The following is a 25,174-nucleotide window of genomic DNA, read 5'->3' as shown; positions in this document are numbered from 1 at the left end:
AAAATGGATTTCGAAGACCCGCCGTCCCTGCCTTTCACTTTTGCGGACTTTCTCGTAAAGGTACTTTTCAACCCAATGAGGGATTGAATCCCCCGTGCCCCAGTACTACACAAAATGAGCTGCAAAGCGGGGAGCAGAAAAATAAGCACCAGAGCTGCAGATGACCGTGTCCCTCAGAACAACACCTGATCCCAGTACTGGCATCAAATAGACTAAACGTTCATTAACAGGAAAATATTTTGAATTTTATTTTTTCACGTTATTATCAAGTACACAATTACAATAATGTCACACATCCCTATATGATTCTATGTATTTTGTTTTTTTCTTTTGTCTTTTTTACAAAGTGTACAGAGGGAAGGACGTATACAATATTTAACAGGGTATTTTCTACAGAACAATAATTTATATTATGTCCTTGTAAAAATCTGTACCTTTTTTAAACATTAAACTGAAACATCCATTTTATAGCATTTGCTAAGCAAATTATTTAAGAATTAAAACTAACCTGTAACTAATGTCAGTACATTAACAATAACTATAATTTCATTTTCTCTTTATACAGACAAATACATTTTACAAAATCCACTTGACCAAACCCTTAATTATTAAAAAAAAAAAAAAAAAAGTTCCAACATTGTGCTTTAAAAAAAAAAAGTGTGTATGATTCCAGGCTACGTAAGAGAAAGCAAATGTGTAAAATTGTGTTCTTTGTCTTTCAGCTTATTTAAAAAAATAAAGTTCAAAATGGCTAAAATCCTCGGCAATGCTATGGGAATTTACGCAGATTTTGTACACTTTTCAGGTTTCCAGTTAGAAAACTCCTGAACGTAAGAGGGGGGGGGGAAAAAGTCACAGGAGGGCACTCTGCGAGACGCAAATGGAAAATCTCTACTGGGTTTTACTGCGTCTGATTTGGCAATCAGTAGGCAACAGACAGAGCTACGGCCATGTAGAAAATCCACTGACTTCACCGGGGATTTCAACGAAGGCACAGTGCAGCACATCTGGGTATTACACACTAAAGGTTCACGGCCGGTTAGTAGCAATATTATACAAGAGCACGTCGGACAAGTCTGGGGGCACCGTCACGCAGGCATCAAAAGAAAAAAACATTATACAATAAAGGTAGTGACATGGCATTCGACTCTCCTGAACTGCAAACTAAACACAAGTATTTCGGCTTACAGTGGAACAGGAGGGCTGAGAAGTAGGAGCGGGGCTCAGTAACAAAACAAAATACAAAAGGCTTAGCAGATGCACATCTGAAAGGAAACCTTTGTCCCTTTATCACCCCAAACCTGAAATCATTCCTAACTTTACCTGCCTAGAAACAAGAGTCAACACTGGGCCAGGCTCTGAACCCTTTCCGCTAGCGAATTGCTGGTTACAAATCTATCCTAATCCGGCAGGCAGCCAGGTCGGAATTCTGCAATCCATCGTCGACCAGCGGCTTTGGTGGGAATTTGAGCAAGGGGAGCAGGGCCGGGTCCTAAAATCTGGCATGTAATTAAATGGTTTGGGTTTTTTGCTCCACAGTTGTTGTTAAGGTACATGACTTCGTGCTTGGTACATTTATGCTGTAATTAGCAAATGCTATGGCGCTATTTTATAATAGTCTTCAGGTGGCAAAATTGCATATAATAATTGTAATGTTCTCCCAGCTGTTTATAAACAGATTAAAAGAACTAGGTTAATTCTGGATACTGCACTAATTAATAAACAGCAGCTTAATGCAGCTGCTAATGGCTCAGGAAAAACATTCAGTTTAGAAACAGTTCTATCCTAAGTTACTTTTCTTATTGAGGATATCTACATTAGAACATCTCTACTCCTTATGAACGCATCTGCTCCACTCCATCCCCCTCTGAAGCCCTCACTGTAAATATCTCCGTTTCCAAAATGGAGGCACCTCTTGGTCTTAAATTTTATTCTAAAACAACTCACAATAAAAATGTGACTTGAACCAGAAACTGTTCTTTCAAAGAAATACCAATATACATAAAAGCATTAAGTTTGAGATACTTTTACCGGCACATACAGACAGTTGTGATCTATTAACTCTGCAAATGGAACAACAGTATTTTACGTTTCCAACATTAAGACAGCTGTAAATTGAAAAAAAAACCAACTCATTTGTAACACGCAAAACCTTTCAAAGACAAAGAAGCACAGAACAATAAACATGTTTGAGCATACTTTTAAATTCGCCAAAGAAAGGTAACAAATGCCCCAAACCAGTTTTTTAAATATTCTTCTCTCTGAAACCTGAATTGAAATGCAGAATAGCTTTCCGCAATAAAGTTAGATGTGTAACTCCTCAAATGGAAAATAGTTAACCTGCCACAAAGTCTGTATAGTCAAAACAAGACAATCAGGTGGGCCCTAGTGACTTTATCTTCAACATCACAATTCCCCATTTTATACACACCCCTGACAATTTTAATCAAGAGAAATTTCCTATTTTTAAAATTCACGACAAAACTGCATTAACATGGACACTGTGAGTATCAACGAGGTCAGTAAGATAAATATACTTAAATAAACTATTACGGTTGAAAAATTCAGTAAGAGACAGGGTTTACTTTATTAAATGCAACTTTATTGTTGCCATCTTTTCTTCATTTATTAAACAAACTGAATAGAATTCAGAACACGCTATTGAACAAAAAGTATAAAAGTCAACTAGAAGCAATAATCCTATTTTTATACAGCAACAAATCAAATGCACAGTATGTTTTTTTGTTGTTTTTTTGTGTGTGATCGCAGGTGATTGGCTTTAAAATAAGCTAACTGCCTGAAAGGCAAAATTCCTTTCTAATTCCAGCCATAAGTCTGTGAAAGAGACTTTAAGGCAGCCCAACATCTTTATGATGCCGCATAATGTGCTGGTTCTTCTCTGAAGGCCTTCGGAAACCTTTCTTGCAATACTCACAACGGTGAGGGTAGTCTTTTGTATGAATGGAAATAACATGCCGTTTGAAGCCTGAGGCGTCTGTAGTGCTATACTCACAGTACTCACACTGATAAACTTTCCTGCCACTGTGTGTTTTCATGTGCTTTTTCAGCTCGTTTTGTTGCCTAAAGCCCTTTCTACATCTCTTGCACCTGAATGGAAGATCCTTTGTGTGAACTGAGAGTATGTGGCGACTCAGAATGAACGGATCTGCAATCTTAAAGTCACAATGTCTGCATTGGTGCAATTTTTTACCCTTGTGAGCCGCCACGTGTTTTTTCAGTTCCGAAGGCCTGTGAAAGCCTTTATCACACATATCACACTTATGAGGATAGTCTTTTGTGTGGACTGAAATTATGTGTCGTTTCAGATCACTCGAGTTTGAGCTCTTATGGTCACAATGCAAACACTGATGTGTTTTACTTTCTTGATGCATAAGCGTATGCTGCTGTAGCTCTTTGGTATCTGAAAAAGTCTGGAAACAAATATCGCACTTGAATGGCGTTTCCTTACTGTGTTTAGTCTTTACATGAGTTTTCAAGTTAGAAGAGTCGGCAGATCGGTATTCACAATATTGGCACTGGTACGGTTTTTCACCAGTGTGGATTCGCATGTGCTTCTTGAGCTCTGACGGATGGCGAAATCCTTTGCCACACTCCACGCAAATATGAGGAAAGTTCTTGCTGTGGACAGCTAAGAGGTGATGATTCAGTAATCCTTGTTCTGCTGTCTCATAGTCGCAGAATTTGCACTTGTGCATTTTATTAACTCCTTTGTCCCTGTGCACCATCTTGTGAGTAAATAAAGTTCCTGCATGAGAGAAGCTTTTCCCACACTCATCGCACTCAATAAGCTTTTCTGTTTTGTTGGTCAGCTTATGACTCTCCAAGTGGTTATGTAAACTTATTTTTTTATTCGTAGTGTAATCACAGTCTGTGCATCTGTATTTCTTCTTAGTAAGAAGGTGCTCTGGGTGGTTTTTCATGTGCCTTTTCAAGAAACCTCTAGATTTAAATTTCTTTCCACAAATCATGCAGGGGTAGACTGTCAACGGATGACCATCAGGGCCAATGATTATTGCTGAAAAACAACAAAAATCCCTTCATTAATATTATACGACGATATTACACTTCCATAAATGTCCTATTTCAACCTTAACAATAAGATGAATTGTTAAATAAGATTATACACACACTTTACTATATAACAAGCAAGCTTGTTACTGGGCTAGGTAGAAGAAATTGAGGGAATTACTACTTTCATTCATTTTTATTATCAGGCGAAAGGAAATACTGTTTTTTGATGGAGACAACCAAAGCATCACCCGGCTGTTCTTCACCTCAAATAATTCTACTTTGAAGAACTCTGACCGAGTTCACACGTTAAATACACGCAGAAACCGACGCTGGGGCAAAGAACAGCAGCCAACTTGTTAAACTGAGTATCACATAGTAAGCGTAGCACACGATCTTCTTTGACTTTCCACGCATCTGTAGATAAAGTTTAATCTGGCAGTTTAATCACCTACCGCTGACTCCCATTCACATGTCCCCAAACTAACACCTCCTTCTTGTGCCATCTGTCACAGTTACTATCTGAAGAGGTATCAAGCAGGAATCAGCGAGAACACATTTCACATACGGACACACCTCAAAGCTTTGGAACTTATTTGGACTCATCCATCAGGCTGATTTGTTTACCCTGAATTTGTCTAGGCATGCTAAAAAGCTCTCTTTTCCAAAAATGTTTTAGAAGGAGAACTGACTAGGTAGCTGGAAATAGAAAAAGCAAACTTTAAGATTAAATTTTGCCTGGTTTACTGATTCAGTGCTAGACAAACCAGAACTCCTACAGTTAAGTCACAATTTGGCAAGAAACTTTTAGTATCATTTAAGGCAAAGCTACTAAAGAAAAGAGTTGTGTGCTTTTTCAAATTTATCAGACCAAATAGATCATTCAGACCATAACACAGCAGCAGCAGAAACCAAACAATGCCAAAGCAGTACATCTGTTCTTAGAGATGCAAGTAAGAACATTGGTGTGAACTTCAAGGCAATTTATTTCACAATTAAAACAGAAAAGGGTATAGAAGTATATATTACATTTGGTAGTGTAAATGTTCAGATTTTCCAGTTACTTATTGAGCAGATACAATGAAATTTATTGTTCAATACATTTCAATAAAGACAAAAAGGGGTTTTAAAAAGCACTATTGCAGAACACTGTTTATCTAACATCACCTTTAAAAAAGTTACATTAAATATTAAAAATGGTGTGGCAAGTTAAGTATGTAAGTTTTTAACCTTTTACTATGATACTGATTTTCTTCTGTGTCAGAGACGGTTTCCTTTAAAACAACCCCCACAATCCAAACCAACTATGTATTTAAATTTAAAGTAAAATATGCACTCATTTATGATGTAGAAGTGTTGACAAGAAAATAATTCCCAAAATAATCACTGTTTTTTACAAGACATTGCACATGCTATCAGCAAAGTACATCTGTTCATGGTTAAGTGCCTAGAGGAATGAGAGTACAGCCAGCCAGCAGATACTCACTCACCTGTTTGATACTGCCTGGACTCAGGTCTCCTTTTTTTCTTTGGTTTTTGCTTAGCCAGTCTCCCAAGTCCAGCTGACTCATCTATGTGCAAAAGAGCACTTGCAGTGCCATTCCGACTTTCAATGCCATCGTTGTTATTACCTAACAAGATAAGTTAAAAAGTTACCTACCGTCATCACTCTACAGATTATTCGAGCAACAAACTCTACAATGGTAATAAAAGAAATGATAAACTATTATCTAGACATTTAATCAAACCATAATAATGTACAGGATGAGCTGCAAAACTTCTCCGTGTGTAAATTACGAATTATGTTTGGCATTATGAACCTGGAAGCATTGGCTTTGTTAACCTAATTTTACAGGAGTACACAATTTACAGGAATTAATGGTTTTCCATTTTGCAAAGAGTTCTCCTTTAACTGCAGTTTTTGTTGCTAATTATGCCCCAAATGCTTAACATCAGTAAACAATAGCATGTCACAACATTTACTGTGCCCGATTTTCTTCTCAGTCCTGAAATAAATTCATGTGTGAGCTCCCATTCACTTCTGGGCATCTGAATTCACCTGACTGAAGTTTCTCACACACCGAGTTTCAGAACTGGAACTGCAATCAAAGAATAGTTCTGAACAGCCCATAAACTTGCACACAAAGTACACTTCTTACTAGCTGCACACCTGATGCTTTAACACTTACACATTCTTTCTACTGGCAACAAAGAGCATGCTCAGTATTGTAAAATAGAAAGAAGAGAACAATCTTTGCCTCACAGAGCTTCCTGTTTAATACAGAAACGGTATCACTGGATATAAAACAAACATGAAAATTTCAAGTAAATATATCTATATATTCGGGAAGGTATTTATTGGCAATCAGTTTAACCTTGGTGATTTAAGGGCACAAGTAAATTTTAATAACAAATTTTGTGGTTAAGTAGTTACTTGATCAATAGAAGGCAACAGTTCCTAGTGAAAGCAAAGCACACAAATAAGACAGGAAGACTGAAGTGGAAGAAAGTGCAAGATGCTCAACAGCTCTTCCCTTTGTAGAGTGCCGAGAATGAATATTCGTGGTTAATGTAAGAAGACTCAGAGCCAGGAACAGGAATGTGCGGAGCCTGAAGATTCTGATGTATTTGCTAGCTCAAGTGTTGAAGAGCAAATGTGGTAAGTGACAAACGTTGAAAGCAAAAACCCATTTCACATCTTACATGTAGGAAGTACAGTTTGCAACAGGTGCATGATGACTCCTTCTAGAGTAAAACACAAACCAGGCCTCAAACATTTTCTAATACTAGAATAAAATTGCAAAAATTTGCTGTAATATAAAGCACAGTGGGACTGGGCTTTGCTACAGTACAGCAGCAAACCAAATTTAACATTTTAAGATGCCACTGTTATCAGCTCTTAACCCTCTTTCAGTGGAGAAGAGTTCCGAGAAGGGCAGATAACAAACTTCTGCAATTTTCATGCCTGCATGCTTCATTATTTCTTCCCTTTACCCCCACTTCTCACCTTGCATGCTAGGTTGCTTACTGCTGACAATGCAATCACTCCACTGTTTCCCACATCCTCAAATTCTCCTTTCAATTCTGTCTCTCTGTTCTTAACACACTCTGCTCCACTTTCTCCTCCTTCTCCAAAATCACTGAATGTTCATTCAGTCTACAACTGTTGTTTCAAGTGAACTTAATTTCACTTTTAATTCCCAGTCAACCTGGCTTCTGTCCCTCCCTCTCCACTGAAACTGTGCTCACCAGTATATGGCCAAAGATAAGGCTCTGGGTGCACTGCCATCCATCTCCTAAACAACTTTTAACACACACTGCTCCCTGAAATCTTGCCCTCCCTTGAGTTACATCCATGATTCTAGCCCCCAATGCATTCTCAGCACTTCCCCACCATTTGCCTGCTGGCACCATCACCACAATCAACATCATGCAGACATATAACCTAATTTCTGTCCTCTACACCACTATTTCTTCTGCTTCATTTAGAAGGAGAAAGGGACAATATGGAAACATTTCTAAGATGAGATTTTGGTCTACCAGTTTATGTAAGTTGTGGATATCAGTTTGTGCACCAGTTGGTGCTCAGATACTAATGATCAAGAAAAATGGTTCTGCATGCTGGAAATATTCTCAAGGTTCTGCTATAATTTTAAGATGTCTCCCTCCAGCTTCTTTTTTGTTAATCAATTAATTATTTCCATTAGTGAAATCATATATTTATATGTTCCTTCTAGAAAGCACTTAAATCAAGCTAGAGGTCAGTGTTGCTTTTCACTGTTACACTGAATCTTACATATTCCCATCTGCTTCCTTCCTTCCTGCACCCCACCCCCCCAAATATTCAGTTCTATTCCCAAGCCAGCTCTTAACTGTGTCCTAAAACTGTGAAGGACAGATGTACACGAGATGCAATTTTTCAGCTGAAAGCTCGTGTACTTCCCCTTCTACATCATGAAAATATGAAGGAAAATGCCTGCTAAAATAGGAGTAAGAAGCCTGCCTTACAGCTTCTCTCTTCTTCTCTTTTTAAGGCTCATTATGCCAAGAAACCATTCTTAAACTAAAACTTTAACAACAAATACAAAAGCACAAATACTCCACTACCCTCCAAAAAACAATCCCTGACATTTTGCTATAGACAGTGTCACCAGGAAGAATTGAGTATTACATACCATAAGCTGCTGCCCAAGCTATGGGCATGAAAGTTTTAATTTCAGTGTCATCAATTTGCTGTTCATGGGCCACTGCTGCATCCTCCTCTCCTACAATCACTTCCATGTAAACCTCATCAGCTATTTCTGCAACATCTAAGAGAAAAAGAAGTCAAGAAAAAATTAATAGGAACACTGCACTGCTGAAAGTGAAAATCCCTGTTCCCAAATGAAAGCCACCTACTTACTTAAGTCTTCATCTTCATGCTGAGAATCATTTACAGTCATGTAAACCATTTTCTCCCTTGGAATACGAATACTGCTATTTTGATCAAGTAGTCCAACTGCGTGGTCATTCTCTGGCTCACTCTCCACAATGTCTACTGTGCCCCCTAATTAGGAAGACCAGAACAAAATATTTTAAATACGCTTTGTTCAAATTCTACGCTAAACTGCAGAAAATTGAGTTTGTCACTCTTTTAACATCAGACCCACAGCTCTTTACAGATGACTTGAGAGAAACCACAGCCTCTAATTATACAAAATTTCAAATGTCAGGTTGGAGTATTCTAAAATGAGCATATTTTACCTAAGTCATCTTCTCCAGGATCTGCTTTGAATATATAGACCTTGATGACTTCTGGACAAATGCCATCCACTTTACAAGAGCCACTTTCTGACTCTGCTTCCATGGTAATTTCAGCAGAACCTTCGTGTTCTATCTTACCAGCATCATCCACTACAAAAACAAGTTATTACAATTACCCAGTCATATACAGACAGACATACGTGAAAGACTTTATTACTTTATTACTCAAATTTGGAAGCAGTTTAAAATTAAAAAGTTGTGATAAAGAACATACCCATAAATATTTTTTTCATATCCTTGAAAACAATGACAATAAACACCAAAATAAATTCAAGCCGTATCTTCTACTTAAGGGGGAAGTGCAAAAGTGCTGCAGTGATATGACTAGAAGCATGAACACCACACCAGGCAATGCTAATAGGGAAACAGTGATCTGCAGCAAGATGGTGGTAGGAAGAAACTGCACGTTAGTACTTACTCTGTGGCATAGTTTCACTTATTCTCAGTTTTAATTGCTTTCTCCCTCACAACTAATAACCCATTAACTGTTTTTTTTCAAAAGCATTATCTGTTGCTCAACCCTGCCTCTAATGCAAGTGGTACTACTGCTGCCAGTCAGACGTGGTTCCTTGCAAAGCGGTGTTATTGATGCTTCTTCAGCTAACTAGAGAGGAAACCTAAATGAAAACTACAGGAAGAAAACCCTCCACTTTTCTCATCCACTCAATAGCCAAGGGATCAAGCACAGTGTCAAAGTGCTGTCCTGATGCCACAGCACCAGTGAACCTATTCAACTGATTGTTCATGGTGCCCTTACTGCAAGGGACTTGCACTGGATTTTATGCTGTAGCCCCATATACTCTCCTCACTATCATCTCAAATTTTGTTCTCTTGCTTTCAGAACTGTACCGACACCACGCTTCAGTTTCAATTGCCGTAACTTCCGAGGCCTCCCACATAAACATGGCTAACAGCCAGCTTTATGAGGAACACATTTCTGATTCTTAAGACATACTCTACACAGGCACGCAAACACACACACCATCTACTTTACCCAGCATGGGTTTTCAAGAAAAAAATACTAAATATGCGTTCACAAAAATCAAAGCCAGCATCTCAAGACCTTCAGAGAATCTCCCAACTTCAGAAGCCCCAGAAGTTTGAGGGTTGAGATTATTTAAGAATTCCTAACATGACGGCATACTTTTGTAATTTGTGTCTTTATTGTTCATAAAGTCACTTTTGGAGGCTAATATGGCTCCCTCAGAGCCATGCATAACTTCAATTCATGACAAGACGACATGAAAGTTATACTAAAGGAAGTGTAAGAACCGTCCCATAAATGTTGTAGAATTTTTAACTACCATGCCTAGCACATACAAAATACTTAATGAAGTATGCTCATTTTACTGGCACTCATTAAACTACCCTCATAACTAAATCGTAGCTTTACTACTCAGTAACTGCAACTCTTCCATTTCATTTAAGACTTAAAAAAAAAGAAAAAAGCTCAAAATGTCATGACTATATTTTCCTGCCATGAAGTCAATAAATTAGCCTTTAAATTAGATAAACTAGCACGTGTTCTGCCTCATGTATCAAACACAACTGTATTTAAGTACAGTTTCTCAATCAGGCAATGTTATTCACACAAAAAAATGAATAACATTAAATTATGAAGCACTAAAATAAATTAGTCTATCTCCCTCCTCACCAAAAAAGCAGCAGAAGAACATTAAATAGTCTTATGCCACGTTCATGATCAATGGCCACCACACAGAATACTTCAAGCAGTAAGATGTATAAAAAATGACTTCGTGTCACGGGACAACATAACATCCTGTAGCTGAAACCCCAAAGCATTTCAAAAGTAAAAACCTTAAGATGTTCTTTTGAATCATGTTAACAACGTAGCTCCACAGCACGTATATTCAGTTATTGAGCAGACTTTCATAAATTCTTTGGCATATGCATGAAACACCAAACGTCACTGGAACTCTAACAAAAAAAAACTTGCTTTCGTTCCTACACTAGATTTATGTAGTTGTTCTCCTTTAACTTGGCTGTTTCCAGTGTCACGCACGTGTACTTGGAAGGCTTTCAAATCAGCGTAGACCAATTTTACACCGCTGAAGCCAAAGGGGGAAGTCTGCCACCAAGCTCAACTGATGCTGGAACATACTCAAGGAAGGAAAATTATGTCTGAAGCAATCAGAGAGAAAACAAACCTACATGCACCATGTGAAACAGGCTGGTTTCTTTTAACCAAAACAGAGTTTTTTACTTCCATACATATATGGAAGTATCCATTGATAACATTCACACAACAGAAGAATCCTAGATCTTAAAAATATTCTCCATTTACTCTTCGAAATAAGTTCTCCAAGGTTCAAAGTCATCTTTTAAACAACATGATTAAAAAAAATCATTCCACCGTTTAGAGTTTGTTTGTTTATCCCTGATTTCCCTCTATATTCAACAATATTTTAAAAATGTAACAACTGGTTTAAATATTTTTTTGACAGTGCCATGAAAGTGTAAGGAAACTGACGTGGAGGGATATTAGGCCAACTTTTCTCAACCAAAAGGAAAAAATTTCACTATTGATAGATGGTAATACTTGAAAAACTAAAGTCCCTGAAGGCCTTGAAAAGTAACAGCATTTGCAGTATAGTAGCAAACAGGTAACAGGAAAAGTAGGGTGGAAAGAAAAAGGTTGAAAAAAAGATAAAAATCAGAAGAGACAAACAAGATGAAAGAGAATGGGTATCTATCACACAAAGTACCATTTCCATGGTATTTTGTCCTATGGCTACATAAGCATTTATCTACACTTGATTCATTGATGCTCTGGCAGCATTTATGAAATTTGATTTCTATTTAACACTTTCCCTATGTTTCTGCATTCTCCACATATCTCAGTCTCACAATCAGAGAAAATGATATTCATAAATACTTGACTGATCAATGTTTGAAGTTGGAACTCTGATGATGTTTGAATTTTTCATTTGAATTCACAGCCCATCAAGGGATCCCACAAATACCGTGCATGACTGATCTTCTCTCACACTGTTCCTCTTTGAAATTACAAAAAAACCCCCAACCCCAAAGGACTTAAAAGTATTAGTTAAGCTTATAAGAGACCACTTCCTTTCCAGTAGAGATGCTGGGCAGTTACTACACTCATCAGAAGTCACATGCTAGAAAAAATGCTGTCGTTCCTTGTGCCTTCATTTAATTACATATTAACTGAACACTAAAACCCTTAAATGTATGATTTTTTTTTTCTTTCTACTAGCTGGTAGCTTTCTTTCAGTAAGCAAGTAGATTCAGACTAATTCTCTAAGTTAAAAAAAAAAAAAGAAAAAAGGAGAAATTATTAGACACAACATTATTTTACATAAATTGCAAGAATGCATTCTATGGTTAGTTTCCTGACATTCTTCACAGACTTCACTGATTAGAGCAGACTGCTTTTTGCATACTATGAGCTGCAAGAAACAACCAAAAAACCTATGCGCTTCTCCAATGTTGCAATAATTGCTTCCATACAAAGATAATGCTTGAATTTTTATTAAAAGCACAAACAGATGAGAAAGGTGTCACACAACATGAAAGACGTGGCATATTCAAAGCCCATCTAGTTATCACAGGGAAACAACAAAAGGAGAGCAACAGATTAAAAAAAGGAATAGAGAGTAAAACAAAGAAATAAAAGATGCAGGCAACATTAACAACAGACTGATTGTTTAATATGTGTTCTATCACGATGACAGCACTGGTCTCCTAGAAAAACATTACATCTAATAAAAAAAATCATATAATGTCATAAACTATAATGTCCAATTAATAATTATCTCCTATATCTTTACCCTCCTATTAAAATATATCCAATGGCATTTTGGGGACAGAAACGAGCTCCTGTGTATTGATAATAAAAACAATATTTAAAACCCAGCTGAAGCCAGTTTCCCCATATAGTAGCATAAATGCTAGCCCAAGATCCTGCATACTGCATTTGCTTAAATGGTATCTCTTTTGTTTAACCATGACACATACACTTTCCCCAAGAAGTTGGTTTTATTTTGTTATATCCAGTATTTACTGGATCAGCAGATGCAGACTTTGTAGCCTTGCAGTCTTTTACTCCTAACTAGAAAAATGCAAATATCTGTAACTGTCTTTATTTTTTTAATGGTTTCCATAAGCTTTTACTTTTATTCCTTCCTACCATTTCTCGTCTATATGGGATTAATGAGGAAAATAAAGGGATTGTAAAAGATAAAATTCACTCAAGCACTAAGAAACCTTCCATCTTTTTCAAGTACACACTGCTCATTGCTAAATAATACACCAAAACAATTCTTACAAACATTCTAAGAAAAAGTCTGTCTCTGCACCAGTTTAACAGATCTTGAAATCTGTCTATGGAGCAATTAGACGAGAATCATCTACTTTGTCAGCCTTTATGTTCCCAAATGATTCTCTTTGCTGCTAAAAAAATGCGTATCATGGGATACTTGCCTGCTTACAAAATAAACAACCCTATTTAACCATCCTTAATGAAAAAGGCCACTCCTAACTATTCTGTTTTCTCTAAAATAGATTAAAAGCATGCTGTATTCCCCAGACAGGCTTTGTTCAGTTATCTGTGATAGAAACATTTTACTTGTACTTCACTTTATAGCAGAGAATTCCTAGTCCACTGAAGAAGTTATTTTTACTGTCATTTCTTAAATGGCAAAGCAGGTTTTCTAACCTGTGACAAAACAGAAATCTGTTCTATTTTGGTTTTAATGCCATTGCCATTACACAGGAGCAACAGTATACCCTATGCATCTGAAGCTCCCCTCAGGGCAGCAATCTAGCAGAGGAGAACTTCCTGAGCTCCAAACTGGTATCTAACACTTGTCCTTCTCATCCTGCTCTCCCCACCATGCAAATCAGACTAAGCTCCGAGGCATCACTCAGCCCGAGGGAACTGTCATCTCCGTCACCTCTCATGGTGACCTCCTGAGCAGCCTCGGCTGCAACAACTGTTGGTGCATTCCGGTGGTCAGGCAGAAGCACGGCGGCAAGTTCCATCTCACAGAAAGAAAAACGTGATTCCCTGCATCTTTAAGAACCTCCGGGGCAAAAGAGGTAGGTATTTATTTATGCAGTCATTATTCTCTCTCTTTCAGTACCCTGGGTTCTGACTCCTGTAATGAAAAGTGTAAATTGAGATACAACAAAAAAAAGACACATCTAACTCAGAGCAAAGTAAGGGTATGGATGGACATAACATAGCCCCTGTATTTGCAAACACTGTGTAACTTCCTAAAACTGAAGCTTAAACTTTGTGAGGCTACCCTTCACTCCCTCCAGACTCCCCTTGTCAAACCTCCTTTGTGCCTCACCATTTTTACTGCAATTAAATATGACTATATTGGAATACAACTTTTTGTCTTATGGAACTGGTTCACGCCAGAGGACATATCTTACTTTGCCAAGCTGAGTAAAATCAGACAAGCAAAAATCTTCATTTCTATCTTATGGCCAGGTATAAGGCACTACTTGCCTTGGTTAGTAAACACAGGGGGTTTTTTGTTGTTGTTTTGACAAACACTAGCTAATCTCACCATTATTATTTAACTTATGGAGAAATGATTTTCCAAGCCTTAAAAGTTGCTACCAAATAATTAGTACCAGTGTGAGCCAACACACAATTTATCCGTTCCTGACCAAACTCATGAACTGGCTTGTTATGGCGTACATGAAAGAAAAACTGATTTATCAAACCTTCTTGAATCCTTTTCAAGCTACTAACTAGTAGCAGTTTGCATTCTTTGTTGAATGAATATCTGATTCTGCTCTGCTGTAAATGCCCCGAATCTACCATGGACCAAAAATAAAGCTTGAAGGCAAAGGCAAAGTATCCAAGAAAAAAGGTGAGTACATCAAAAGTTAAGTGATAATATAAGCTGTGCCAAGAAACATTATCTTGGAAATGAAAAAAGCAAAGGCGTATCAATGCAGAAGCTAAATTAAATCTAAATGGGAAAAGAAATATTAAAATACTGAGCTTATTGAAGCAAAGTCACAGAATGAAACCCACAGGGACTGTACTCTTTGAAAAGACAAACCAGTTTGAAACGAGGAAAGAAGCTAAAAGCACAACATTAAAAAAAGTACACATAGATTAGTCATTTCAAAACAGGTATTTTCAGGATAAAGCTAAGAAAATTATCTTATTTTAAGAAAATCTATGTAGACTCAGTTCATTAGGAACAAAAATGGAAATGCTTAAAGAGAGCCACAAGATAGGAGGAAGACAGCAAAAAGATTTTGCCAATAACTTCCATTGAAGAATACTGACTGAGAAACCTACGACAGAAAGAACACAAAGTGTCACCCCCTGCTTTGCAAGTGATTAGCTAAAAGAAGACAGGCAAAAGCATCCTGAAGAACACGGTCTAGCTCCCAGATCTGGGAAGCAGCTACATTTGGCTACTCTAATGGCAGACAAAATTACATTCCAACATCTGCCCCAGCAGTGCAGGGAAGTTTGCCAGAATCAAGCTCAAATTTACAGGTTAGGATGAAAAAAAATCAGAAACTAGGCTGATGTTACTACCTTTTAAAAACCAACTAATACTAAGTTCAACTAAAGCACTGAGACAGTCAAACAGATCAATAAACACATATACAGCCAAGGCAAAAAAAAAAAAAAAGGAAATTAATTCAAATAATGTTTTCAATACAACGAAGAGACTATTTGGCAAGATAGTCTTTACTTGAAGGAAAAGCACTAGACTCTGACTTCACAACCAGAAGAACTTGTTATACAGGCTTTAAACACAGTAGGTGGTAATAGGGAACTTCCCTTTAAAATGAACTGTAGAACATACTTAACGTTTTAAAGACAAACAGAAAGGATGCGTGTTTTGTAGCATAACGATTGTTTTAAATGCTGGCTTTTTTAAGATTCTGAATCTAAACAAAGTATATTGCAAGACTCTCAAGAGGCATTTAATGTTAAATAAAGTATGAAACTGCAGAAATAGATGACTGAAAAAGGAGAATGTCCCAGCAAAACCAAACAATTAAATTCCTTTGTTTTCTGCCAGTTACCACCCACTGACGACTGGTACATCTAAGACGACTTCCTACCTGGGTGGGTATTTTAGGGATCATGCAATATGGCACCCACCAAGGCATTCTGTCCTCATTCAGCCACTGGCAATGGTTGAATGGGACACGTATCCACCCACCCCTCTCACGTGAATTTACACAGACACAGTTTGCAAAGTGTTCCTGCGACAGCAGCCCCAGAGGCCTCACTCTGCTGCTCATGCTGCAGAATGACAACCCGCAGGGGAAGGGTGAGCAGACAGACAGGAGCAACCGCATCTTAAGAGCTACAGTCAGGGATAAGAAACAGGTAAGGATCACCACCAGAGTCTTGACACAGTCAGGCCTCAATTACCTGTAGGTGGGTTGTCCACTTTGTTGCCTAACTATGCTGCAGGTGCAGAAACATTTGAGCTGCTTTCATGTGATCTAACTCAGGTCCAGAATCAGAAAGTTTTATCTGTACCATACTGTACAGACTGCATTTTTATTAGTTTGGATAAATACTATTTCAGAGAGCAGCATCCCTGGCCTATTTCACCTCAGTATGATCTTGCAGCTTAATTTTACAATATTTTCTGTTATCCATATTTTGTGTTATCCATATTTTGCATTATCCCATTTCATTGTTTTCCCAGATAATAGAGAATTAACTGTACCTCATATAAACTCAAAACATGGCTGCACAAGGTTACTCAAGGAACTCAAGAGATGATAAATTAAGAAATGCAGTGATCCTAGGTAAGGAGAAGCAACATTAAAATCCATAAGTACAGAATATAAAATTAAAACAAGTTATTATACATTTCAAAAAAGTGTCCAAAGGTAAAAAAAAAAAAAAAAAAAAGAAAAAAAGAAAAGGGAAAAAAAAGGTAACTGAAGCAGAGCATGAAGTATACCTCATCAATAGAGTCATTTAATGCTGGACAAAATTGAAGTGCCTGAAATGGCAATTAAACAAACCAGCCTAACACAGCTTTTCTATTTCTACGACAGTCGGTCGACACTCTGAAGTTCCTAGGTGCTGCATTGAGCAATCATTATATTAAGTAACATACTTAGAGCAAGCTCTAGTTCACACAAATGGATATCCTCAATAGAAAAAGTATCGATGATATGCTTTGTTTTTCTCCACCCTTTACTTTTAAGTCTTTTGAAACAGGATTCAAATGGATTGTGCCACTGTTCCTAAGGGAGATTAAGATATTCACAGTTGCTTCTCAGCTACCAGCAGCAATAGCTACTCTTTCTGTTGGCAGCATACCTCTGTCCTTTGCTTCATCAAGAGAAGAAAACACATCCCAACAGCAAAGAAAACCACACTGTCGCCTGTATCTAATTGTAAATGGGGTGGAAAGGGTGGGGGCTGAGCAAAAAACAAGACAAGGATAACAAATTGTTGTTTGGACTTCCGAAAAATTGGGGGTGGGGGTGGGTATTTTTCCTTTTCCATGAAATAATTTTGTTTTCTTCATGTCTTGGCAGTAATCTTAATAACCTGCACATACATGCATTTTCAAACAAGGTCACATTTCTCTTCATTCTGTTCTCACCAAGTATATGGCATTAGTTTACTGGAATTCTTACTCTTTGTTCATATGCTATAAAATGCTACAGAAATAATTTATAATCAGACATGCATTTGCCAGTATTTCTCTCCATTAGCTTCACCAGAATTTTTAGCTGGTACATGTTCCTAAAAATACCCCCATTTGAGTACATATGTGTGATCTGCGTTACATTAAATAATACAGAAAATCTGGTTTTGGTACTGTCGTAAGCCCTCCCTCAGATATTTCAAACACCACCCAAGCCTGTATCATAAGAATTTTGATGGCTTTACTCAGACACTTACAGGAAATCATAAGGTAATCTTCACAGTTGCCCTTTTCATCTTGATGTTCCACAGGGATTCCATTGGCATCGATGACTGCCTCTGATGCACAGTCTGCCACCAAGACTTCCTCAGAAACAACATCTGTTCCCAGAGTATCAGTGACAATATCTGCTTCTTCAACATTATCATGAACTACATGTTCTACATGTCCAACTTCAGGTACATGCATTGACTCACTTGTCAGTACATGTTCTGGTATAGACATTGCTTCTGCTGTTATGTCAGAAGCTAAAACGTCATCTGGGACGGTGCAATGAGCCAAAGAAACCTCTTCGGCTACATCTGTGTCCAGCACTTGTTCAGGAATAATGACAGTTTCAGATACGTCTGGCTCCTCCATGATATCTGGGCACTGAACATCCTCGATAACAACATCCTCAATGACATCTTGGATTACTACAGAATCTGGATCATCAGGAACAAAATTATGCACGGTTATATCTGAGTCGACTACATCTGAAACAAACACTGTTTCCTGTACTTCCACAACAATCTGATCTCCATCCATATGTGCTGCATCAGCTCCTGAAAAACATAATTGTAACAGCAGTTAAATTGTAAAACTAACTCAGATGAGGTGGTTAATAATTGAAATGACTTCTATTTTACTTCAACTTTTACACTATGCTGCAATTTAGTAAAACAGGCATTAACAGCCTATGAGCAATAAAGATAGGCAGATATACGGGGAGCAAGTCCTCCGTAGATGCTAACATAACTAAGATGAACAACATTTTCTCTCCTGGAAAAGATTACCAATTTTTAGACTCTCCCCCAACATTCAAACAACTATTACTTGACAGAACAGTAGCTCATTCATATTGCTCTGAGTAATAAAAACAAACAAAAATCGAAAGCAACTACGCTATACAAAAGCAATGATGCAGCACACCACTTTTAAGCAAAGACAAAATAAATGACAGTCAGTTGCATCTAATGCAAACACTCTTATCTACATACTACCTCCTGACAGACCTGTTGGATCAAAAAATGCATTTGGCTCATGTGGCTGCAATTCAAGCCCATCTTCATCCATGGCCTTTAACTCTCATCAGTCACAGTGTCTGTAGAAGGTAAAGAAGAAAGGTTATTTAACTTGTATTAGGCCATGAAGGTTGTCTCTGCCTGTGCACTGAAAAGCAGAAATTTTGGGTGCATGGAAGTTAGCAGGAAGTTAACACCTCTTGACTTTGAGATGGACCAGATTTCACTCAGGGTACCTCTGTTTGGGATTCCAGAAATACTACTCTAGAACCACCTAACACCCAGGGTCTGAGTAAAAGCAGTGTGAGCCCAAACACTCCCGGTCCATTTCTCAAAACCCCACAGCTCCACAAACACGGAAGCAGCTGATAAAGGGATATGAAAACATGATGTCCTTATAATCTTACAAAGAAAAAAAAAATGAAGGCAAAGCCTAGACAAGTTCACACTCGAGTCTTTTTTGGATGGTGGGGAATACAGTGTTGTCAAATCAATAAAGCTCTAAGCTAAGTTAAAGGTAGACAGCCAGTAATCTGAAACGCATGCTGCTTTTGATGCCCCCTGTGTTCATACTTGGGCAGTCAGGAGGAAGTGACTCTTATGTCACTTCAGGAATTGAAACTGCTTCCAGAACATAACATCGTATGTTTTCAAACCTCAGATGCATGAATATTTTAAAAAATCCTGCCCCGAGACAAAGTACAGATTTGCTTTTGTATTAAAAAATATCACCAGTTCTCAAAAATTACCAAATGTCATATTCTACCAAATTTCTTTGCACAGAATGTCAACATTTCTTCAATGCATAATAACAACTTAAGACGTCAATCTTCTTAACAAAATAACCAAACAAGATCACAAAGTTAAAATACTTACTAAAACCTGAAACGGCAATCTAAATTTTGCTGCTTACATATGTGCATTATAATTAGGATCAGGCAAACCTAGTTGGGTAAAATGTGATCTAACATAAACTTGTACTACTCCCTTGCACTTAATCCAACTAGTTTCCTAAATGCAGAACCAGCAAGAGGCAACAGAGTGTTGCTATATGTTTCTGCTCGTGTTTCTGTACAAATGGAAGATGCGATTCTCCTTCCTCCAAACATCTTTCACAGTAACAGGCAGAAATCTCTCCATTCCTGTGATACTTTCACAAAAGACCTGGAGAAAACGTTAAGATTCTGCCCAAGGTTTCCGTAAGAATCATAACCTTTCCGAATTACGTCAACTAACATTTACATTAATTAAGTCTTCATGGGGGAAACTGCTATACAAAAGAAAAAATTTAACCACCACTCCAAAACACAAACCTACAACCATAATCTGTAGCAAGCATTTTCTAGAATTCACCATTTTTCTAGCCCAACTTTTCTCAAATCTTTGCAGCTAACCACCTGATTTATATATCAGAAAATGTATTTTTACAGGTTGAGGGAGAAATACAGCCAGAAGGAGGAAAAGCAGCAGCAGTCTAATAAGTTTTCCTAAGGGGTCCCGTATTTGTGTGATGTTCAGTCGGAAGGCCCCTATATTTTAAAGACAGCTGCGCTAACAAATCATTGTAGTGTCCAGCTGGACATAAATCACCTCACAATTATTCTGACTGTCAAGTATTTCTGTCAGAAGCACCCACTATTAACAGAACAGCTCTTCACACAGATACTTTTTTCAGAATCGAGAGCAGAAGAAAAGCATTTCTCAGCCTCAGATACAAGACACAGCTTGAGTGACAGCAATCAACTCCGGCCATGCCACAGAAACAAGAACAGAACAACAAGGTTTCATAGCCATTTAAGCAAGAATTACTCATACCCAAGTTGGTTTACTTCCATCTGTTCAGTACATACCTAGCCAGTCTATTACAAATGTCTTTCCTATTCATCTTGCCATCTTTTCTGTGTTGTCTCCACAGTTTAGCTTCTTCTTTTCTGTTGCTTCTTCTCCAACTTCTTGTGTGCCTGTACCCATACTACGTTCCTCACCTCCTCACCCGCTCATTTCATCTCTCCAGCTTACAACTACAGCACACTCCCATCGTTCACACAAAACCATGCTACTCATCAATTTGTAGCAAAGACTGTATCAGCAATTCACAGATTTTTTTTATTTTTTTTTCTGGAGGAGGCAGGGGGGATTAAGCGTTGGCAGAAATAAACTGCCTCTCTCCTCTGGCAACGCAAACCTAAGAAGATAGCACTCGCTGTCCAGCTATCTGGGAAAAGTCAAGATGCTGTTTCTGCCTGTGCTTTTGAGGATTGTATTATCATACATATTAGCCTCTGATCGGCTGGGACCCAGCCAGCTTGAAGTGTCAGTTCACCACTAGCTACTGGAAGAACTGGCATTCGTTTTCTCCACTTCCTGCTTTCATCACTCAACCATCACGCCACCACAAATTCCTACCTCTTATGATTCATGCATGTACTTTCTCTATCCTATCCTCTCCCCAAATTCCTCACTGTCTCTATGAGCGAGGGTCTCCATCGTCCTTCCGTCTATCCTCTTCACCCACGCGACCCGGAGGCTGCCGCCACTACTTCTTGTCTTCCAAAACACACCCGCTGACGCCATCTCTTCACTGCTCCTCTCACTGCTGCCCAGATTCCAGGTAACAGACGCTAAAACCTATGAGTCTCAGTGGTGTTCACGACAGTGCAGTTTCAAAAAGACACTTCCACCAGCAGTGACAGCCCAGCAGACCTTCAAATGCATGCTCTGTGTAACAGCGTGGCCTCTTGTGTATCAGCAAGGTCGTTTCACCTACAGGGGCATACTATCTGCAAAACAAAGGCTCAGGTTCTACACAAACTGAAGAAGTTTCCAGGGCACATGGGTTTTCAAGACTGAGTCTTAAAAAAGCCACAGATTTATGCTTTGGTACTTGTTCCAAAGAAGAAGAAAAAAACCCCAACCCTTTCACCGAATGAGTTTCTTTCTAGATAAGGTTTCCCATAACACGCTTTTGCACCCGGACCCAGCCAACAAATTCACGTACACAAATTCCTACCCCTGTGCAGGACCAGGAAGACTTTAGAAGTGCTCCACGAGGGCACAGACCCCACCTCTACAGAAAGTTGCTGCAGAAAGAGGACCAGAATAAGATGCAGGCATTTAAGACAGGATTTAACTGAACTGTTTAAAATTATAAAGGTGCCTAAATCAAAATCTGCAGTCCAAAAAGGCATCCAGGCATCTGTCAGTGGATGGGGAAAAAAAAAAACCAAAACAAAACCAACCCTAAAAATTTCCTGAAATCATTTCAGGGTTTGAGCATTCTAACCAGTAGATGTGAAAATACTGTGTTTCTTCCCGCTTGCTCCTCTTCTAAGCAGTAGGCCAGCACAGGGGCCCAAGATTCAGCCACACAAAGGAAGGTATGCCACATGGTTCTGTACCAACCGGCGGCTCCGTGATGAAGGCACTGTTCTGCAACACGAGAAATACCAGAGCTTCTTGTTGGGAGCACCGCACCGAACACCTTCAAATTCCCTGGCAAGCTCCCTAAGCTCTGTGGTATCACAAGGCTAAGAAGCAATTCCAGTAGTTCATTTTCCTGCAAGATTTCAAGAAGGGTAGAGACTTCTCTCCTTTTTTTTTGTAAAATATTCCAGCCAACACTTACCTCGGGAGCAGGTTCTGGCACCGAAGCAGACAGAATCAATTTTCAGTTCAAGTCTGGGAACCTAAACTGTCAAGGAGAAGCAGGTGCCCAGCCATGTCCCTACACTTACTCCTTCTCAACACCCAAATCTACGTGGCTCTTTATTCAAATCTCAGTAATTCGGGAACTGCCCTTCTACCACTACGACAGAAAAGGCCTAGGCACCTAAAACCAGGTTTTATACCTCTGAAAAGAGCTAAACATCTACGTCTTCCACTTGGCTTGGGTCTGTGCCAGCTTCACATGGATTGAGAGTTAATACAACTCTAAAATACACCTAATTCCACGTGTAAAGTTAGTTCTTACAAATTGACTTTAACCTGTTTATTCAGAGACTTGGCTGGTTTTGGTTTTATGAAAGTCAAGGCAGTATTTTCAAGCAGAAGGACAGATAGAAAATGATATATTAATGGAAGAAATGGTATTAAGCTATTAGCAACAAAATAACCTCCCAAAATAAAAATGGGTATTTTCTGTAAAGCTGATCTCGAGTACCGTCGGTCAAGAGAAGCAACGCAGAGAGCGCACTAGTCTTGCCACATTACAAATCCTTGACTCAATAGGCCTTGCAAGGTAATCAAGATGAAATAAAAAGAAATAGACGAGCTGTCACGCTTTAAAGACAGAACAACTTTAAAAATAGAGTTCCTTAGAAGGAAGAGCTTTAATATGCACAGAAACTGTCAGTTCGTCTGTTCTCATCAAAGAAAGGGAAAATAGGAAAAAGAGAAAAAGGAGAAACTTCAGAAAAGCCATCTTTATGAAAAAGAAATATGTAAGACAGTCCTCTGCCTGCTCCTAACGAAAGAACAGTACTTCTGCTTATTTGCGGTAAGGGCATAAACCAAATACCCACGCAGCAAAACTCTGACCCTTCCCAGAAAAATCAAGGCATAAACGGCAAGAATTCCAAGCCCTGGCCCCTACCTATGCTGAGACAACTTAAGTGTACAACCATAACCAGGTTCCCGTCATGCCTTGCTACACCACATTAAAAATTGCAGCATGCCTTGCATGTCCCAATTGGGTTAGAGCCCCGAGCTACCCGAAGCTTCGCTGTGGTTATGAGACGACTGTGGGTTCAGTCTACACTATTGCTGCAGTGTCACAACTCTCCCTACGTGACCCACTTACGGGGAATGCGATGTACACACAAGCTCTCCATCACACGCACATGAAAGGTAGAAAAAAATTATACTCCTATGGCATCCAATTCTTATCTTGGAAATAACCCCCGTTATTACTAGGTGAATAAATGGAAGAATAAAAACGATGTTACAAACGTGACGGTGTAATCATTTAGTTGTTTATTTCTTGATGCATCTCCCTCAGTTTTGGCAGGAGAATCAGGACTGCTGCTTCCACTGCGATTTCGTAAGAAATCTCAAGTCTTTTCCTCTTTGTTGTAGTTCGGTATTTGCAAAAACTGGTTAAAGAAACGGGTTTTGTCCAGATTTCACGGGGATGTTGCGAGCCGGGCGGCACCCAAGCTAATTGTTTAACGAAACCTAAATTAGGGAAATAACCAGTACCGGGTGCCCTTTTGAAACTACTTTCCACTCAGCTGGGGGGCCTCTGCAGGAGAGGGGAGGAGAACCCAGCACCAAGGCGAGGGAGGGGGCTCCGCGCCTCCACAGCCGGCTGCCCTGCGGGGTGGCTGGGCGAAGGAGACCGGGGACGAACCTCTCACCGCCGCCCGAATTCCCGGCCGGGAGGAGAGGAGAGGAGAGGAGGCCGTGGCAGGAGTGTGTGTGGGGGGGGGGCCGACGGCTGGCAGCCCTGGCACGGCCGCACAGGAAGCCGCCATGGGCCGGAAAGCGCCGAGCTCCCCTGCGACTCGCTGGCTGGCAGGCGGGGAGGAGGGAGAAGCGGCGGGGAGGGGGTGTGGGGAGGCTACGGGCTCTCCCTCCTTCGGAGCTTGCGGCCCGCAGCTGCGATGAGCGGGGCCAGGGGCTCCCCCCTCCGGCCCGGCCTGCGCGGAGGCACGGGCTCTGGCGAGCGATTAATTCAAGATGGCGCCCGGCGCCCTCCGCCTCCCTCCCTCCCTCCCTCTCCTCCCCCCCCCCCGCACGCCGCCATTTTGTCTCCTCCTCCAGACGCTCTCCGAACCCCCCCCCCCCCCTTACACCCTCGGCCGGGCCCGGGGCCTGGCACCGACCTCGCCCGCCTTCCCCCCCCCCGGGTCCGCAACCTCCCCGCTTCCGCTCCCCTCACGCCGCCGCCCCCGTCGCCCAAGGCCGCGCCGAACCCGCCGTCCCGGTCCCCGCGGCCCGCTCTTTTGCCGGAGCCCTGGCGCGGCCTAGCTGCGGCCTCCTCGGGGCCTGCGCCGCGGCCTGGTGCGGGCAAGGGGAAGGCCCGGGCCGGGCCGAGTAAAGGCGGGACCCAGCCCCGGGGCTGCTTACCGTGCGGGTGGCGGGCGGCGGCGCTCGCCTCGGCGCGGCCTCGTTCTCAGCGCGACTGGGCCGAGCGCGGCGGTGGTGGCGGCGGCGGCGGCGGCGGCTGCGGCGGCGGCGGGGCGGGCGGGCGGGAGGGGAGGGAGGGGCCGAGCTCGGAGCTGAGTGGAAGCGGCCAAGCTCCCCGGGCCGGGCCCGCCGTCAGCACGTCACGTCACTGCCCGAGAGAGACCCAGGAAAAAAGGGCGGAAGGGAGCAGCGCCGCCGCCGCCGCTGCCGCCGTTGCCCGGTCGCTTCGGGCCAGCCGCCCGCCGCCGGGGCCTGTGGTGGGGAGGTGGGGGGGGGGAAAGC

At 40.4% G+C, this 25,174-nt stretch overlaps 1 protein-coding gene and 1 long non-coding RNA gene across 6 annotated transcripts in view; one reads left to right on the top strand and one right to left on the bottom strand.

Annotated features, from left to right (window-relative positions):
- Positions 1-223: 223 nt before the first annotated feature.
- Positions 224-25,119, bottom strand: ZFX (zinc finger protein X-linked). 3 transcript variants are annotated; one of them, XM_069784846.1, is made up of 8 exons: positions 24,833-25,119; positions 18,746-18,846; positions 17,741-18,307; positions 8,773-8,922; positions 8,432-8,575; positions 8,205-8,339; positions 5,520-5,660; positions 224-4,036 (listed from the first exon to the last, which is right to left on the bottom strand). In XM_069784846.1, exons 2-8 carry the CDS (start codon positions 18,816-18,818, stop codon positions 2,850-2,852), a joined length of 2,397 nt encoding a protein of 798 aa, XP_069640947.1. In that variant the 5' UTR covers positions 18,819-18,846; positions 24,833-25,119; the 3' UTR covers positions 224-2,849. The 3 variants fall into 3 exon arrangements, with proteins under 3 accessions (XP_069640947.1, XP_069640948.1, XP_009917976.1); XM_069784847.1 differs by having other exon boundaries at positions 18,758-18,846; positions 24,833-25,115; XM_009919674.2 differs by lacking the exons at positions 18,746-18,846; positions 24,833-25,119 and adding an exon at positions 16,545-16,622 and having other exon boundaries at positions 17,741-17,865.
- Positions 24,540-25,174, top strand: part of LOC104314552 (uncharacterized) — a 31,175-nt gene continuing 30,540 nt past the window's right edge. The window contains exon 1 of one of the 3 annotated variants that reach the window (XR_011324945.1): positions 24,540-24,766. This is a non-coding gene — a long non-coding RNA (uncharacterized lncRNA). Of the gene's footprint in view, positions 24,767-25,042; positions 25,150-25,174 lie in introns of those variants that run through there. The other 2 variants (XR_011324944.1, XR_011324943.1) reach the window with 2 other exon arrangements.

The sequence above is a fragment of the Haliaeetus albicilla genome, chromosome 6, assembly GCF_947461875.1.
Source record: "Haliaeetus albicilla chromosome 6, bHalAlb1.1, whole genome shotgun sequence".
Classification (NCBI taxonomy): domain Eukaryota; kingdom Metazoa; phylum Chordata; class Aves; order Accipitriformes; family Accipitridae; genus Haliaeetus; species Haliaeetus albicilla.
Note: the sequence above shows the minus strand (reverse complement) of the source record. Positions and strands in the feature narration are given on the sequence as shown.

Coding starts and splice junctions, on each gene's coding strand:
- ZFX (XM_069784846.1), bottom strand. CDS start 18,818: ATGGATGAAGATGGGCTTGAATTGCAGCCACATGAGCCAAATGCATTT. Junction 18,308..18,745: donor TCCAACAGGTCTGTCAGGAG/GTAGTATGTAGA, acceptor TATGTTTTTCAG/GAGCTGATGCAGCACATATG. Junction 8,923..17,740: donor AGATTACCTTATGATTTCCT/GTAAGTGTCTGA, acceptor TTGTTTTTGTAG/TGGATGATGCTGGTAAGATA.